At 36.6% G+C, this 17,531-nt stretch overlaps 1 protein-coding gene across 4 annotated transcripts in view; it reads right to left on the reverse strand.

The window, feature by feature from the left end:
* Positions 1–6,194, reverse strand: part of LOC149777518 (transcriptional adapter 2-alpha-like) — a 46,022-nt gene extending 39,828 nt beyond the window's left edge. Inside the window, exons 1-3 of one of the 4 annotated variants that reach the window (XM_089942105.1) lie at positions 6,141–6,194; positions 1,785–1,991; positions 68–159 (exon numbers count right to left, since the gene is read on the reverse strand). In XM_089942105.1, coding sequence (XP_089798231.1) covers positions 68–159; positions 1,785–1,964 — 272 coding nt within the window. In that variant the 5' untranslated portion in view covers positions 1,965–1,991; positions 6,141–6,194. Of the gene's footprint in view, positions 1–67; positions 160–1,784; positions 1,992–6,002; positions 6,117–6,140 lie in introns of those variants that run through there. The other 3 variants (XM_089942107.1, XM_089942106.1, XM_089942109.1) reach the window with 3 other exon arrangements.
* Between the last annotated feature and the right edge of the window lie 11,337 nt (positions 6,195–17,531).

The following is a 17,531-nucleotide window of genomic DNA, read 5'->3' on the forward strand; positions in this document are numbered from 1 at the left end:
ATCAGGGTGTGGTGGGGGTGGGGGTAAACATTTTAATGGGAATTATAAATGATACACCACTTCTTACCAGTTTCCATATCCACAGTCCGAAATGGCTTTGATCAAATTTAACTCCTCTAATGCAGTCCAGCCTTTCTCAAACAAAGGAAAATTATTTTTCTGAAAATACAATTTGTAATTAAAGTGATTAAAGTTAAGTTCCACTGAATGCTAGACATCAAACTAGCAACAAAAGAAACAGTGACAATGAATATACTAAAATTATGCTACTTAAACTGATTTCAAATAACCTGAAGAAAAGATATTGTTTACACTTATCAAGTCAAATCTTAATCAATACAGTATGATCTTATGATGCATAGAAGTGTATACAACATAGACCTGTATAAAACAAAGGACTGTATATGACAATACTGTAAACTTTGCCTTGATTCTTTTTGGGGCTTAATTCTGTATTGTATCATATACAATAACTATAAGGTTCCTTACCACGATGGTAGCTTGCAATGCAATTTTTGCTTCCCACTGGCTTAATGAAAACTTGTGGACAATAATGAAACAATAATATTAAAATAAAACAGAGAAACAATAAATAAATGTATACAATCACTAGGTAAATAAGCCAATACACAATGGAAGTCATAAATACTGAATTCCACTCTGGACTGATATACAATAGTGTTTCACTGCACCCAATCTATGACTCAAACTGGAAAACTATCTGGCATATTTCTTAGTGTTATTTTGGGGCCATGTATCATATCCTTTGAATAATAATACAGGCCACATTATATGATATGAGCTGCTTGCAGTAAGTGGCATATTGTATCAAAAGTAGGTAGGTAGGTAGGGGTAGGTAGGCATGGATGGATGGTTGTTGTTGTTGTTGTGGGGTTTAACGCCATTTTGCAGCACATGATAGGCTATACATGGCGGCCAGTATTAATGGTGGAGGAAGAACCAGAGAAAACCCCGGAAAGAACCACCGACCCACGAGAAGCTACTGGCAAGCTTTCTCACATACCCACATTGGCTGAATCTTAGACTCGAACCGCCGCAGAGGTGAGATGGCAGTGATCCGTAACGAAGAGCGCTTTAGACCACTTGGCCACTCGGGGCCCCGCATGGATGGATGGACGGATGGATGATGGATGGATGGATGGATGCACAGGGTTGAACAGTAAATCAGTACAATAATCCTGGCTATAAAGTGCAAAGTAAATTTAGGCATCCAAAACAAGGTGCTAAAAACAAAGACAAAGGCAAAAAAGATAGAAAATCCTTAAAATACAAAATCATAATTTAATACACTTTTAAAAGGTTTAAGACCATCTCAGTGCTAAAATCATCATGGGATGCATCCCAGTGCAAACAGGATGGCTCCATTAGTTGCCTCTGATGACACGCAGGAGGCTGTGTGTGTGTGTGAATAGGTATGTTCCTGTCTCTATATCAGTTGTCTCTAACGACATTTAGGAGGGCACAACAGCCCTACATCCCTAAGCCAACTGAGGGACTGTAAACTTCATGTCAACTGAACCCAAGTTTGTCATTGTATTGGCACATGTCTTTGAACTACTCAATGATGCTGACATGTTGCACTGTTAAGGATCAAGCAACATGTAGGAAATGGTTTTTCTGACCTGAAATAATGATTTTAATAAAGTAAATATGTCATCAATGTTTCTTTAATTAAGTTGTCAGATTAAACCTGTGACATCATCTGATGATTTTAATTAATCTACTGTAAATACTAATTTATGATCGCTACTTGAATGACCTACCACTATGCTGTAAGCGTGACTGCTTTCATGGCCATTAAATTCGACTCCTTTGGCAAAGCAGTGAAGGCAAATGAACATCTTATCATCTTCTGGTCGTATACACTGGCAACACTTGATGTACGGCTCCATCAACTGAGCATGGCAAAAACCACACTGGTGACTATCCTCAACATCCTCCATTTTGTCAGTGATTGTCCTCTCTACACTCTGAATATCAATTAGAGATAACTATATGTCATTATATTTTAGAACCATATAATTTTAACAATTTTAAATAAATGCAGAATATTCTGTGACAAGACTCAAAAGATTAGTGCACCGCATGATGTGTAATACTGACTGAACTTAAACAAACACATTCAGTAAATTTATGTCCCTCATATAGTGTATACATGATGTAATCTGGCCATAACCCATGTGAAAGAACTGTAGAGGGTCACCGGGCAGACATCCATCAACCTCAAAAGGTAAAAGGTAAAAGTGCAGAAAAAGGGATGAAATTTATAAGTGACAGCATCCTTGAACAAAACCTTGCCACTGAGGTTATATCCCTTAATCTTAAATGGATTAAATTTTATACACTGGAAAGGAAAGTACATGTATAAAGAAAACTTAAAACATTGATCCATGACCATGCTTTAGAACAAAGTACCCCTATGTAGTATGTGACATGCCTGCTAATATTGTATAATTATACAGTTTCATCTCTTAATTTCAAATGACTCATATGTTACAGAATAGGAAGGAAACAAAAGTAATAGAAAATTCTAAATATTCACTGATGACCTTATAAAACCATCAGTATGATACACAAGACACTTTCTAACTGTAATGTATAAGTATAAAAGTTTAATCCATAAAGGTGCTTTACAGTTACTGCAATTCTGGAATGGAAAGCATATAGGAAACTTTTAATATTGACTGTAACCTCCCTCTTCAAGATAGGACCACAAATATATCATACAGCACACTTCTAGTGATGATATACAAGTACATGTATACCAAATTTGATTCATTAGTGCTTACAGAATGGATAGCATGAAAGAAAATTTACAATGTAAATATTTTCTATATAATGCTCTCTAATCATGTTATAGATATCACATCTTTGCTGGAAACCCTACGACAAAATGGTATATGGATAACAAGATTTTCAATATGACTAATGTGTCAGCCATATTTTAATTTTCATTGACACCATATTTATTTAGGATTGACTGGAAGTTATATGAAGTCGTGTGGTGAAAAACCCATGCTGAAACGACTTTCTGTTGAGGAGTAGTGATAAAAAGATTTTCAAGATGGCTGCAATGGTGGCCATACTGCAGGTAAGATTGGCACCATTCTTATTTTGGGCAAAGTAGATGGCAAAACTTCATATACATCTAGGAGAACCAAGTAGACAGCATAAAAAGTCTTTCAGTGAAAACCCCATGCTGATTATGATCATCCATTCAGCAGGAGTAATGATGAAAAGATTTTCAAGATGGTCTCTGGCTTGGTCATATCAGATGTCCAAGCAGTATGATTTTCATTTAGGAAAACTAGACATCATACCAATTCTGATGGAAGTTCCATAACTTTCTGTTAAAGAGAAGTAGTGACAACAAAATTTGTAAAATTGCTGCAGGGGTAGTCATATTGGATGTGAGACTGTTACCATTATCATTTAGGTCCATCTAGACAAAATAAGAGTTAAAGCTAAAATGTTATGTTGATATGAACATCCATTCAGGAAGAGAAGCAATATTATTTCGATATGGCTACTTTGGTGATCACACTTAATGTCAGAGCACCATCATATTCATTTTGGACCAACTAGGCTTTAAAAAAGGTCTTCTAGTGAAAACATCATTTTTATGTGACATTCTGTTCAGAAGTAGTCATTACAGTTATACTGGCCACCATGTATAGCCTATCTTGTGCTGAAAATTGGTGTTAAACCCTAGAACAACAACAACAACAACAGATTCTGGGTTACAACTCCTGACTCGGGATCATAGTATAGATATTTCCAGGATCATTGTGTGGAGAAGGGTAAAGAAAGAGTTCAAAGTCAGGGTACAGGGGCATGGCATGAAATGAACGAGGAGTCATGAGAGTAGCTCTTGTTATTGTTGTAGGGTTTAATGCCATTTTTCAGCACAAGATAGGCTATACATGGTGGCCAGCATAAATGGTGGAGGAAGAACCCGGGAAAACCCCAGAAAGAACCATCAACCCACAAGAAGCTACTGGCAAGCTTTCTCACATACCCGCACTGTCCGAACCCGAGACTAGAACCCACACAGACAGAGGTGAGATGGCAGTGATCCATAAAGGTAAGCGTTTTAGACCACTTGGCCACTCTGGGCCCCACGAGAGTAGCTCTAATCATTTTGCTGTAAATACTGCACATCATATGTTCAACATTTTGGCCATGTATCTCATCATTGGCAGCTCAGTCTCCGGAGACCATGCGAGTAGTGCTCTTTAAGTTTTGTCTGTCTCTAGGGTTTTGGCATCATCTGCTGTGGCTGTGCAGGTCTATGCACGAGTGGCAGTCCCTACTGCAGTTTGTGCAGATGTATTGGGAAGTATGAGTTGCTGGGGTTGCTGCCACACTCTTCTTTCTGTCACGGTTCTCTGCTGCCAGTTGGCCTCTCCTCACATCAGCAACTGCTGTGCCCTTGCAGACTGTCAGTCTCCAGGTGCCTCAGTCCTCGGCCTGCATTTCCCAGCTGTCAGGTGAAATGTCGCATGCCTTCAAGTCCCTTTTGCACATAGCCTTGAAACGGATGATATCCTCTGGCAGCCTCCCATCTTCCAAAGTTTAATTCAAAGCATGTATATGACATTTCTTCAAAAGGATAATTTATCATGATGTAAAATTTAACTAAAAACAAATCTGAACAGAGAGCTATCTTTCTGGTCTTTTACATGTATGAAAGCTGTAAGGGAAAAACAGGTATTATGTACGAATTTAAACAAAAGATATGACATACCATAAAGAAGAGATAAACAAAGTTACATAAATGCCTCTAATTTATTGTAGGGGGCCCCGAGTGGCCGAGTGGTCTAAAGCGTTCGCCGTTACGGATCACTGCCATCTCACCTCTGTCTGCGCCGGTTCGAGTCTCAGATTCAGCCAATGTAGATATGTGAGAAAGCATGCCAGTAGCTTCTCGTGGGTCGATGGTTCTTTCCGGGGTTTTCCCGGGTTCTTCCTCCACCATTAATACTGGCCGCCATATATAGCCTATCGTGTGCTGAAAAATGGCGTTAAACCCCACAACAACAACAACAACAAAAAATTTATTGTACTTGTGTGCCAAGTTTTCCTGCTGGTGTTTACCCAGACTTTGTTTATAAATGACGTCGTTGGTGCATCTCTGTTTATGTTTGTGGTACAACTTTTTCCCTTCCGCATATGCGTTCCCTCTTATGTCATAGTATGCGATGAAACCGGTTTAAACAAGATCACCCCACTTGCTTGACTATGCCTAAAAATTGCAAAGTATGTTATCATTGAATTTGCCATTAAACATCTTTCAAGGAATTTATACAATATTCTTCAATGGAATTTGGATAGACAAGACACAAAATAAAGTGAATTAACTCCATTTAAAGGTATGTGTAATCAAATTCTCCAAAATGACACCTGTAGCTGCAAAAAGTGACTTAGACCGTGTGCATGAGCTATGTGACTTGTACTAGAAAACATTATTTTAATTTATAGAAAAACGTTGATATGGGCTGTTCAGAGTGTGAGATAGACCCGAGAATCATACTTCTCGTTCCAATGTTAGTCGACATCAATATCATAGTCAATGTCTTACACTTTAGGACTATAAGGCAACTGACTGCAGTGCAAGAGAAGCAATGTGATCATAATTTAAGCTTAGAAATATTTACATTGTTAGTGGGAATGTAGCTGGATTACTGTATTAAGTTAATGATGATTGGAGCACTGCACTCCATCACACACTGCAACGTAAGTTAGCTGTCTTTTTTTAAAGGATTTCACTAACAGCAATGAATACAATAGTTTCTACAACGCAAGACACATCACCCGATATTTTTGTTCTAGAGGTAGTCCTAAAATGTAAGACATAGCATATGTTGGAATTATTTTAGTGTTATTCCCCCTTCCCCGAACAAAAATATCGGGTGATGTGTCTTACGTTGTAGGACGATTCTGGGGGGTGCACTAAAAGAAAAACATGTGCCATGTCTTACATTGTATGACTACAATGGCAAAGGAGAACGTATCTCAGTTAATGTTACATGCAGTCGAGTGTCATTTTCAACACCTATTATTTTACAAAAATCTATTTTTCGCTCATTTAGTTGGATGTTCGTCCGCAATAAACTTACCAGTGGAGGAAGTATCACTACGATTACATTCGAGTCTTTTTCGCAAAAAGTCGGAAATTTTCCGAATACCGTGCGTAGCATTCGGAACAAGATCATACTTTTCAAAAATAAAAGAGGCTCAGAGGTAAAAAGTAGTGATCCCAAGATGCTCCGCATATGAGGCCAGACAAGCACCGTTGTGGACTCGTCTTCCATATGATAACACACTCCCAATTAACTGGTTTCCTCATGAATCAAGTGCCTGTGTAATAAACCTATGTTAATACCATGATATTAAAAATTCAATAACTTTAAATTTTGGAATGCATACTATAAAACATATTTCTTATTAGTATAGATGTTTCCTTGATGACAGTCGGTGTGAAAAGAAAACCACATGAATAGAGGCACTTTCTGGATCTACATGTGTTCAAAACATGTGTTTTCAATTCCCCACAAAAGTGTCAGGTGACAAAAAATAATTTTTTTATACAGAAATTGAAAATTATACATGGGTTTCGTGCAAACCAAATTTTAACGTCGTCCGACACTGAACAGCAACCAGGACAAATTTCGTGGATTATACGATCAGATTTATCTCTAAAGTAAAACAGCCACTTTATCATTCATCACGTAGGATCATCAATGTAGTATTAGGTAAACCGATGTCAGTCAGCAGTATGGTTGAAAAAAATCATAACATTTTTACGCTGGTTGTTATTTGACTCACCTAAATTATATTAGATATAATTTATAATCTCCAAAAAGCAAATTTTCTTTATAATAAAACAAACTAGTGAAACAGCACGAAATAAGTACAGATCTAATTAAACATCAAGTCTCATGCTAAACAGGAAAAGTTATGAAAACGATGCAACACGCCAATGGTCATGAAAAAAGATATGGTAGCTCTAATTGCTGAATCAGTATATATGCATAATCGTTTTAATGCAGCAGCAGAGAGGGTGAACAGACCACTTAGGGGAATGGTCACCCTTGTGTTTTACCAAAAAAAAATAGTGACCACTCATAGAGGTCAATTACCACGTCTACGATTATTGTTTGTCCCAAACAGAATTGTAGACCCCCCTCTCTGCTGCTATCAATATTGGGAATCATCATCTGAATCATGGGAATCTTCATCTGTTTCATCTTCATCTGAATCTTCGGAATTTGTTCTATGTTTCAAGTAATATTCAAGTTCTGATGGTGGTTTTTCTATTTTGGGATTTATGTTCTTTCTTTTTCTGTAATAGTTCATCAAACTTCGATATCGATCTCCACCGCAATTTTTGCAAATCTGATATAATCCTCTAACGCCGTTGTTACATCCAACACATCTTCGTGGACCAGCATGAGGATTTTTCTTTATAAGATAATTATGTTTCTTGCAATATTCTCCACGGCACCTTTTGTTGCATTTATCTGTTGTTCCTTGACGTAACCACGCACAGTTGTTCATTATATTAATGATATCTATTTAATTCAATTTAATTTTATCATCACCCCTGTTACCCAAATATTTTATCAATACCCACACGATATCTTGTTCTTGGATCATGTAAATTTATTGTTATAAATCCATGCGGGGTAGCTTGCGCTCGTGAGAAGAAATTTTTGAATTTAATTATATCCATGTCACCACCACACCAAGTTTGATGAATGTTTCGCAACGTGTGTGTGTCTACGCCATTAAACACAACTAAAATGTTGCAGTTGTCTCTGATCACTTTTGGTATTTGTGTATATCGTTGAGTAACATAGATCACGTCTGTATTTTTGTGTCTACCTCGGGAAAATATTCTGGCTGGATTTGATTGTTTATCTAGCATCACATCGTCGTATACAACTAAATTATTAATAAATCCGTCTATGGAATCTACGGATGGTGCTTCATCAATATCGGTTATAAACTCTATAACATCATTATCCTCATCCAGTAATCGCGCGTTTTCATTGAAATCTTTAAGTACATCATAACATCGTTGATCATCAACGGATGGTGCTACTAAATACAACTTATCCCATTTCAACCATCTCATTATCAGATTAAGTAATAATTGCGTCTTACCCGATCCAGATGGTCCTATGATAATCATTCTGATGGAGTTCGGTAGCGCAGGATGATGCTTAACTGGCTCTCGCTGCCGAGTTGCTGAGAAATCAATTATATCCATATATATTATAACATGAATTTATATTGTTTACGCTGTAAAGTTAAAACTCCAACTATTGATTTAGCTACAGTTACAACAAAAAACAAAAAAATAGCGTACGGTGGAAAATGTTCTGTATGCTGTAGAAAGAAATTTTCGTTTTTACCTAATAAGCGCGGTGGTGATATTGCTAATTTGATGTCAAAGTTTCCAGGTGCTCCATGGGCTAAATACAGCGGAGAAAAACATCTACCAGGATATAATTATTGCGGTCCTGGTACTCGACTCGATATCAGGCTCGATGATCAAGATCAACCAAAACCAGGCGAGGAACCAATAAATGCTATTGATCGAGCTTGTCATGCTCATGATGTAGCTTATAAAAGTAAAAATCTACAAGATAGGCATATTGCAGATGTAAAATTAATTCATTCATTAAATTCTATAAAAAATAAAAATATTAGAGAATCATTAGCTAATTGGTTAGTAAGATCCTCGATGAAAGGTAAATTAGCGATTGGGGCTGGTAATTAATAATGGAATCAATTTATTATTCACCGAGAGGATACTGGAGAGGCAAAGCAGCAATTGGTAAACTCGCTGATGCAGCATCGGTTAAACATTCTACTGCTAAAACGTGGTTATCTAAACAAGCAATATGGCAAATTTATCTACCACGTCCTAAACAAATTCAGTACTCGTATTTCGATGTCAGTGTTCCTAATGAAGTTCATCAAGCTGATATTCTGTTTTTACCGCATGATACTGTGCGTGGAAAAACGTACAAGTACGCGCTAACCGTAGTTGATGTTGCAAGTAGATATAAAGAAGCAGAGCCGCTATCGGCGAAAACATCATCTGAAGTAGCCGATGCGTTTGAACGAATTTATCAACGAGGACTCGGACCACAAGGTGGTCTACGATGGCCACAGCTACTACAGGTTGATCCTGGTAAGGAATTTCTTGGTCCAGTATCATCGCTGATGAAACAACATAATACCAAAATACGACGAGGTCATACTGCAATTCACCGTGATCAAGCAATTGTTGAGCGATTTAATCGAACACTTGCTGAACGGTTATTTGGATATCAATACGCGAGGGAATTTATTCAGGATAAAAGATCTCGCGAATGGGTGGCAAGATTACCAATCGTGATAGCTGCATTAAATAATGAGATCACACGAACAACCAACATGAAACCCATTAGCGCGGTCACAAAAAAAAATATACCAACACAACGGAAAGATGCTGGAAAACAAAAAATATTAGGTGATGTCACAGTCAGATATTTATATGAGCCTGGTGAACTTGAAGGTGGTAGCGCGAGAGCAACTGATCCTATTTGGAGTGTTACCACACACAAAATATCTACCGTGACAAGATCCACTGGAAGAAATGTAGGCGTTTCCAGACCTGCAATCTACAGATTAGATTCTGCTGCTCCTCAACGTGGATTTACGCGTGAACAACTACAAATAATTCCCGCGGATACACAACTACCGCCGCGATCACTCCGGTGATTTCGATCACTTAACTAGCGCCAAGGGTGCCTGCACCCCGACGTCGATTACACTCAAGACAGGTTAACATGGTATTTTCTCGTGTATGACCGCGACTATTATCTTTTCTATCTACGGTAAATTGTCTTGAATCATTACTCGAATACCGCCATAACATTATACAATTACAACATGCGCAATGATTGTTCTGCTGCTGTTTTAACTCGGTAATAAATTCAACATCAAGATCAAAGTCACGTTTATTTTTTTTGTCAGATTGTTTGTATCCGATTAATTTTTTCTTATTATATCATCATTGATGATGTTAAATTTATCAACGATTTCAGGAATTATAATTCTACGTAATTGAGATATATTTCTGACCCTCGATACCGCCAAATAAACTAAATTTGACCACTCGATGCGATCGTCTACAATCCAGACTCGTGTATCAGAAATAGTTAATCCCTGAGACGAGTGGATTGTCATGGCGTATCCCAACACCCATGGAGATTTGTCAGCGCGTAATGCATCTTCGACTACACTGATATCAACGGCGACAATATCATTTAATACGAGATTCTGTTTCCTTGACTCTGTCAAGGGTCCTGGAATATCAACATTAATATTCTGTTTTCGTGTATCTGATGGTCTATAACACAACGGTACGGGTAGTTCTGAATATTGTTCTTTATGTAGTTGAAATAACTGCTGCTGTAAAGCGTCTCTGATTATTTTTCTACTTGCTACGATCAAATCGTTGGGTCTCCATGAGTTCAAAAAATCACTCATTGATGTCTCTGAGATCACTCCACGTATTATTTCACACTGAATTTTGTTTGATTGTAATCTGATTGATTTTTTAAACTCCTTTAAATTTGCATCAAGAGCTCTATGATCATCATCTATTTCTTCGTAATAATCAACGAAATTTTTTAACCAATCATGTGGAGATGGTCCAACAAAGGGCGGAGGTTGACCATGATCGCCACACATTATTATGGCGGTATTTTTCGTCAACAACCAATCAAGAAACATTTTTAATGTATCCAATGAGACCGTGCATATCTCATCCCAAATAATTATTTTAGGTATATATTTTTCTCCCATTCGCTCAGGAGTCCATGTATCTCCGCGCCATCGGAAGAAACTATGATACGTACACGATTGTACTTGCCGCTGTTTCATCTCACGTGCAAGTCTATGTGTGGGTGTCAGCACGATTATATCTGAATTTCTAAAAACATTAATCGTTCGAGTTGTTTTGCCGCATCCACCAGGTCCATTGAGATATACTGTCTTATATCTAGTTATTGGATCACTCAACGATGGTGCTTTCGACATTTCTGATATTTTATTACCCTCACGATAAACATCTCTCATTGGAACATCTGCTGATTCTGTATAATTGTGTAATAGTTCCTTTTTTATTCTCCACGAACCCCATCGTTCATCATTACTTGTACATTTCTTAACAGGTTCTAAATATTTACTTGAAATATAAAACGAGTCCGTTGCGACTCTGACTGCGGTCTCAGGAAATCTATTAATCATCGATAATAAATTTATAGAAACATAAGCCAACATGGAAGATCTTAGATGAGTATATTGCGGGGATACGTCATTTATGTAACTAACGATCGTACCTAATTTTGTTCCGTCGGATAAATAAACACTCTCTCGATTTACAAATGTATTTTTCGCCGTTGTATCAGCGATTATAAAATCGTACTCGGCATCATCTAAAATTAATCGTGCGTGATGTCTTTTATAATCATATGCACCACCTTGAGTAAATTTACCTATAATTTTTCTACCGAGATCTTTTGCGGTTTTGAGTTTATTAGGAATATCATCTTCGGAAATATCAGGATATTTTTCCTTAAACTCGCTAATAACTTCAGAATCTGACATGGGCAACCAAACTTTGGTCTGTGCATGATATGATATAATTGCCTCACTGACCACCAACGATGTCAGTATCATACAATCTAGCATATATCGCAACAAAACTATAGGTGCCCAGCGTTTTTCACAAAAATGTCTGCCAAACCAAACATAACAAATCTTGTGAAGATTTTCGTTAAACTCGAACGACTCAATACAGGCGAATCCAGTCAGATCAAAATCAGGTAATGGTCCATTAATTGCCACTCGCGTCATCTCGTTTGTAGGGTGACCAAATCTTTCAAAGTACGTAGAACAATCTCCGTATCCCAGAAAACTTCCTGGATAACATGCAACCATATCAACCGAAATAACATCATTGTAATTGTATTTGGTATTCCATAATCCGCCATGTCCATATTCGACGCAACTTGCGCGTACGTCCTCGAGTAAATCAAATCGTGTTGGTTTCCATGAATTTCGTTCTCTGGCAAAATGAGCCGCAACAGATGGAACGGTAAAACAATTAGTTAGTAATTTGTCAGTATTTTCCGCGTGCTTGCACTGTAAAAACGTCGCAAGATTTTTCATCTCGTCATGGAGGGATTCTGTGCGATATATTTCACCGTTCGGTTTGACAAACTGATCAAATTCACCCTCCTCATTACTTTTGAATAACCATACCGATACAGGATCGGTTTTACTTATTTCGTTGATAAAATCAAACATACTCATATCTGCCACAGATAATTCTGTGGGGTAAAATCTAACAGTTCGATCACGTGGAAATATTGTTACCGCGTTAGTCCATGCGTGCGCGTTATGATCGATAATATTTATTGGAGCTCCTTTCGATTTATATTTCGACTGGTACAGTACTTCTCCCGTTATTGTCGCCACAGTTATTGGAAATTTTAATATTTTTCCTAACTCAGCAACATCTTTTATTGTAGCACCGGTATCCTTAACTGAATCAGCCCACGAGTTTATTTTTTCACGCCTTAAATCAGTTAATCCATTTCCACGCATCGCGTTTGTAAAGTGTTCTATTACTCGTTCAGCCACACAATTTAACCTTGAAAATTTCATCGGCGCTAGTTTATCAACGTTGGGTTTTTTATTTATCTCATAGATTCCATAAATAACCGCTGTTACTGGATATGCTCGTTCATAATACGGTTTATCAATACCAGTCAATAGACCCGGTCTGGAATTTTTACTTAATATGATAGTTTTATTATTATCAAGGACAGGATCATATTTGTCACGGATAATCCAACTATCTGTTTCTGTTAATACAATAAATTTTACTCTGAAGAAATATTTTTGATTGCCCTCGTATTCAGCGATGTAGTTAATGATAGTTGCCGCTCGCTTGTCATTCATTGTGGCGTCCGTGACAGTGTTGCGTATAATCTTGAACGTTGACCATGTATGAGATGCACCATCCGTGTAAAATTCTTTCTTAGCGTCATGAATTTTCGAGATCAAACTTTTATTTTTCGGATCAACCAGATCTCGTACTGGCAAGTCAGAAGATAATCTGTCAAGGTTGAATTTATACTTAACAGGCCTAGTTTGGGATAATCTCTCAAACTCGTTCATATAATTAAAACAAATATTTAAATAAAGAAAATTATATATATATATATATACAATGTCTCAATGCAGATGGTTGATGATCGGCTCAGTAAATCGATGCAACAAATCCTGTAGAAAGGAATTTTGTTGGATGCACTCACAAAACATACGACGAGGAAGTCTAGGACCAATACCATGTCTACGGTGTGGTATTGGAGTGCGAGAAAAGACAGAATTATGTGGAAAGTGTGGCGGGAAACGGTTCAGAGAGCTTAAAAGATATTATGACAAAAAAAATAATAGCGGTGAAAACGCTATAAAATCCGTGAGGGATTATATATCAAGATTTCAGACAAACAATGATTTAAACATATAATATTATTATAATGGAGCAAAATATATTTGTCCCACATCCTGTCATAACAAACTATGAATCAAATATTAATGGTATCATCAGGCACCGCAAGTTGAAGAGACCAGTTGGTAATGTTTCTAATACTGGCTATCTTAGATTTACAGTTGGAAAGAGAAGATATCTATGTCATAGATTTACATACGAGTGTCACAAGGGTTTGATCAATGACGGTCTTGTTATTGATCATATTGATGGAAATCCTCAAAACAATAATTTATCCAACCTTCGTGTTGTCACTCGAAGCGTGAACTCTGCATGTGGTAATACAGGAAGATATAAGACAATCGGAAAGAGGGGGGTAATTTCTACAAACATAGAAACCGGTAAAGTAATTATGTTTCAGTCTATGAACGCGGCTGCGACATATTTTGATATTAACTCGCGTTCAGTACAAAGAGTGGCAGAAAATATAACCAGATCTGCTCTCTCGAAAAAATATAAGCAGAAAATCATCTTTCAGTATCAATAACTATCATCACCACATTATTAACTATCATCACCACATTGAATTAATTTTTTTAATTTATGTCACAGTAGGTCCTCCATACACTTGAATTTTTTATTTAAGGGGAGATTACTTTGTAATATATAGTTTTCTTCGTAGATGGTTGGTTTTTTATGATCGTAATTAGTCAGTTTAACTAATTACATCGTATAGTGCCGACGAACCTAACTCATTAGACTCATAAGTATTATTTATGGTTTTTAAATATTTCCCCATCATACAACACATGATAATATTATTGATCCGTAGGAAGCTGTGTGTGAAACAGAAACCGTTACTCATTGTAATTGACCTGCAGTTGTGTGTTCACTGAACTTACATTCTGGAAAGTTCTTTGACTGGTGCATTAATGCCACTATTATTATTGATTTTCGGTCTGCTTAGGAAACCAGCTACAAATACAGAAACTATTATTCAGAAACTGTTATAAATACAGAAACTATTATTCAGAAACTGTTATAAATACAGAAACTGTTATTATCCAGAAACCGCTACAAATACAGAAACTGTTAAATACAGAAACCGTTATTATTCAGAAACCGCTGTTTACTGTAAATATTGGTTCCTTAGCTATATAGCTAGCTATATATTAACTTCCGAAACATATGTTCGTAACAATGTTTGATAGCTCGATCAGTATGGTATTGGACTGTGGCGCTCGCGGTCCAGGATCAAACCCCCATGGCTGACAATTTGTCGGTGGTGCGCATAATTGCGATTTTTATAATAGTGGGGGGAACCGCAAGAACCCCTCCGCTCAGCAGAATTCATCCACAATATTGACTTGTGGTTGATACCTATTTTTCGTATCACCCATTGGATTAATTATTATGGGTGGGTTTTTGCTGAGCGTACCTTAATTAAGTTATATGTTTGTGCTGTCCCAGAAACATCCCGACGAACTCGAAGGGGTTCTGGGATATTTTTTTTTATTTTAAAGATTTATATATTATATAATGAACCATGAAAATATCAATGATGTAATTGTCGCTATTAAAAAATTAAAAAAAGATGGAATTAATATATCTGATGAACTTAATCCTGAAAAAATAGTTTCTGACTTTGAGATTTTACAAGAACGTAAAACCATGGGGACACACACACTATCATCTGAATACAGGCTCATGAAACGGATTCAATCGGCAATGTTTCAGTCGCTAGCTACCGTAGAAGATGATCATGTGAAGGAGTTCGTTCCTCTTTCTACCGCCGTAGAAAGAATTAAGTCGTTATTATCCCACGAGTATGAGGCAAAGAAAACGATTAGTACTCGCATAAGACTATTAAGAAAAATAATGTTAGATCGTGAAACGATCCAAGGTAACCCCGTTACTGGTGAAACGATCCAAGGTAACCCCGTTACTGGTGATAATGAAAATGAAAGTTTTGCGATCCAAGGTAACTTCGTTACTGGTGAAACGATCCAAGGTAACTTCGTTACTGGTGAAACGATCCAAGGTAACCCCGTTACTGGTGAAACGATCCAAGGTAACTTCGTTACTGGTGATAATGAAAATGAAAGTTTTGCGATCCAAGGTAACCTCGTTACTGGTGATAATGAAAATGAAAGTTTTGGTAACTGGGGTCCATGTCAACGCTGACCACGTGTATTGGTAGTCAAAATCAAGAAAGTTCTAACCTTGTCAAATTTGTTCCTAATAAATTTTATTTATTATAAATTTTATTTATTATAAATTTTATTTATTATAAATTTTATTTATTAATAATATTATTTTTAGTGAGGATTTATTTTTTTTTTTTACTAAAATCAAGAAAAATGCACAAATTACTTGATTCTGACGGGGTAGTTGGTAGTCAAAATCAAAGAAAAATGCACGAACTACTTGATTTCTGACGGGGTAGTTGGTAGTCAAAATCAGGAAAATTGAGCAATTTCGTTGTATTTTAGTAAAAAAAAAATAAAAATCTCAGTAAAAATAATATTATTAATAAATAAAATTAATTTATAATAAATAAAATTTGTTAGGAACAATTTGACAAGGTTAGAACTTTCTTGATTTTGACGGGGTAGTTGGTAGTCAAAATCAAGTAGTTCGTGCATTTTTATGTTTCTGACGGGGTAGTTGGTAGTCAAAATCAAGTAGTTCGTGCATTTTTATGTTTCTGACGGGGTAGTTGGTAGTCAAAATCAAGTAATTTGTACAATTTCAGTAAAAATCTGGAAAATTAATAAATATTATTTTTTTTTGTTATAGAAATTTTAATTTTACTTTCATCGACTAGCTTTTTTAGTTTCCTGGGCCGATTAATTTGTACCAAACACAAATTTGTGCCAGTAATAATAAAATATTTTTTTAAGTTGATCGAATTTGATTCTGATCTCTGTTACAAATGTTCTTCTAACTGTTAAGAAATCCTCGCGTGTAAAAACCCTCCACATAAAGATCTACGACGGAAGTCCTTACGACGGAAGTCTTTACGACAAAAATCCTTAAGACGGAAGTCTTTACGACTTTACATACAGATTTATTACAAGCTCTTCTTCACGTATGTCAATCAAGCGATTAAGGTGGTCTGTGAGTTTAAAATTGATTCGTGTTAACATATTATTGTGACACCGTAAATACACGGGATTAGTTGGTTCTTGCACGATTAAATTTCCAGGGGGAACTTGTGGTGTGAACGTGTATAGGATGTATCCTTGTTGAGCCTGATTTGATCTTCCGAGATCTATTTGATAGCTGCCATCGATTACGTCACAAACCAGATTGACCGCGACCGTCGGTGTTATATTAACGATCCGCTGGGATACGTGTCTTCCGCCGCCGTGTGGATCATTATCATATCTGAGAACGGTTGGAGGTGGTGCTAGTTTTTTCCACGCATCGAGTATTTTAGGAAAAAACTCATCAATGACATCATTGACAGATTTTCTTAATTTATCCGGATTATAATCAGGAAACTTAAACGTTACAATGTCAGCTTCGGGTATTTTGTACTTGGCTGCGAAGGATTTTTTATAATCGCTTGATGACTTAAGAACCATATCTCTAATTCTGTTATAGATAACTTCAGAAGAATTAACTATATAATTTAAAACTTCTATGTACCTAATAATATTATCGCGCGCAGATGTTGAATCAAATAAATACTCTTGAAAACTATCACGTAAATTATTTACCTGTATTTCATGGTCTAAGTTTATTGAAGCAAATATAGAATCAATATTCAAAGCAATAACACGTTCATTAAGATTATACAAAAGAGCTCTAGGATCATATACAGGTGTTCCCCCCCTCCATCCTGGTTTTACTTCTATGTAATCTAACCATTCTGAATTCATTTTAATATCATGACGAAGACTGGTCTTTGACGTAAAATCATCCCGAGTTGGTTCTGGTGGTC

This window comes from Sinohyriopsis cumingii, chromosome 18 (genome assembly GCF_028554795.1).
Source record: "Sinohyriopsis cumingii isolate HCF-2022 chromosome 18, ASM2855479v2, whole genome shotgun sequence".
Lineage (NCBI taxonomy): Eukaryota > Metazoa > Mollusca > Bivalvia > Unionida > Unionidae > Sinohyriopsis > Sinohyriopsis cumingii.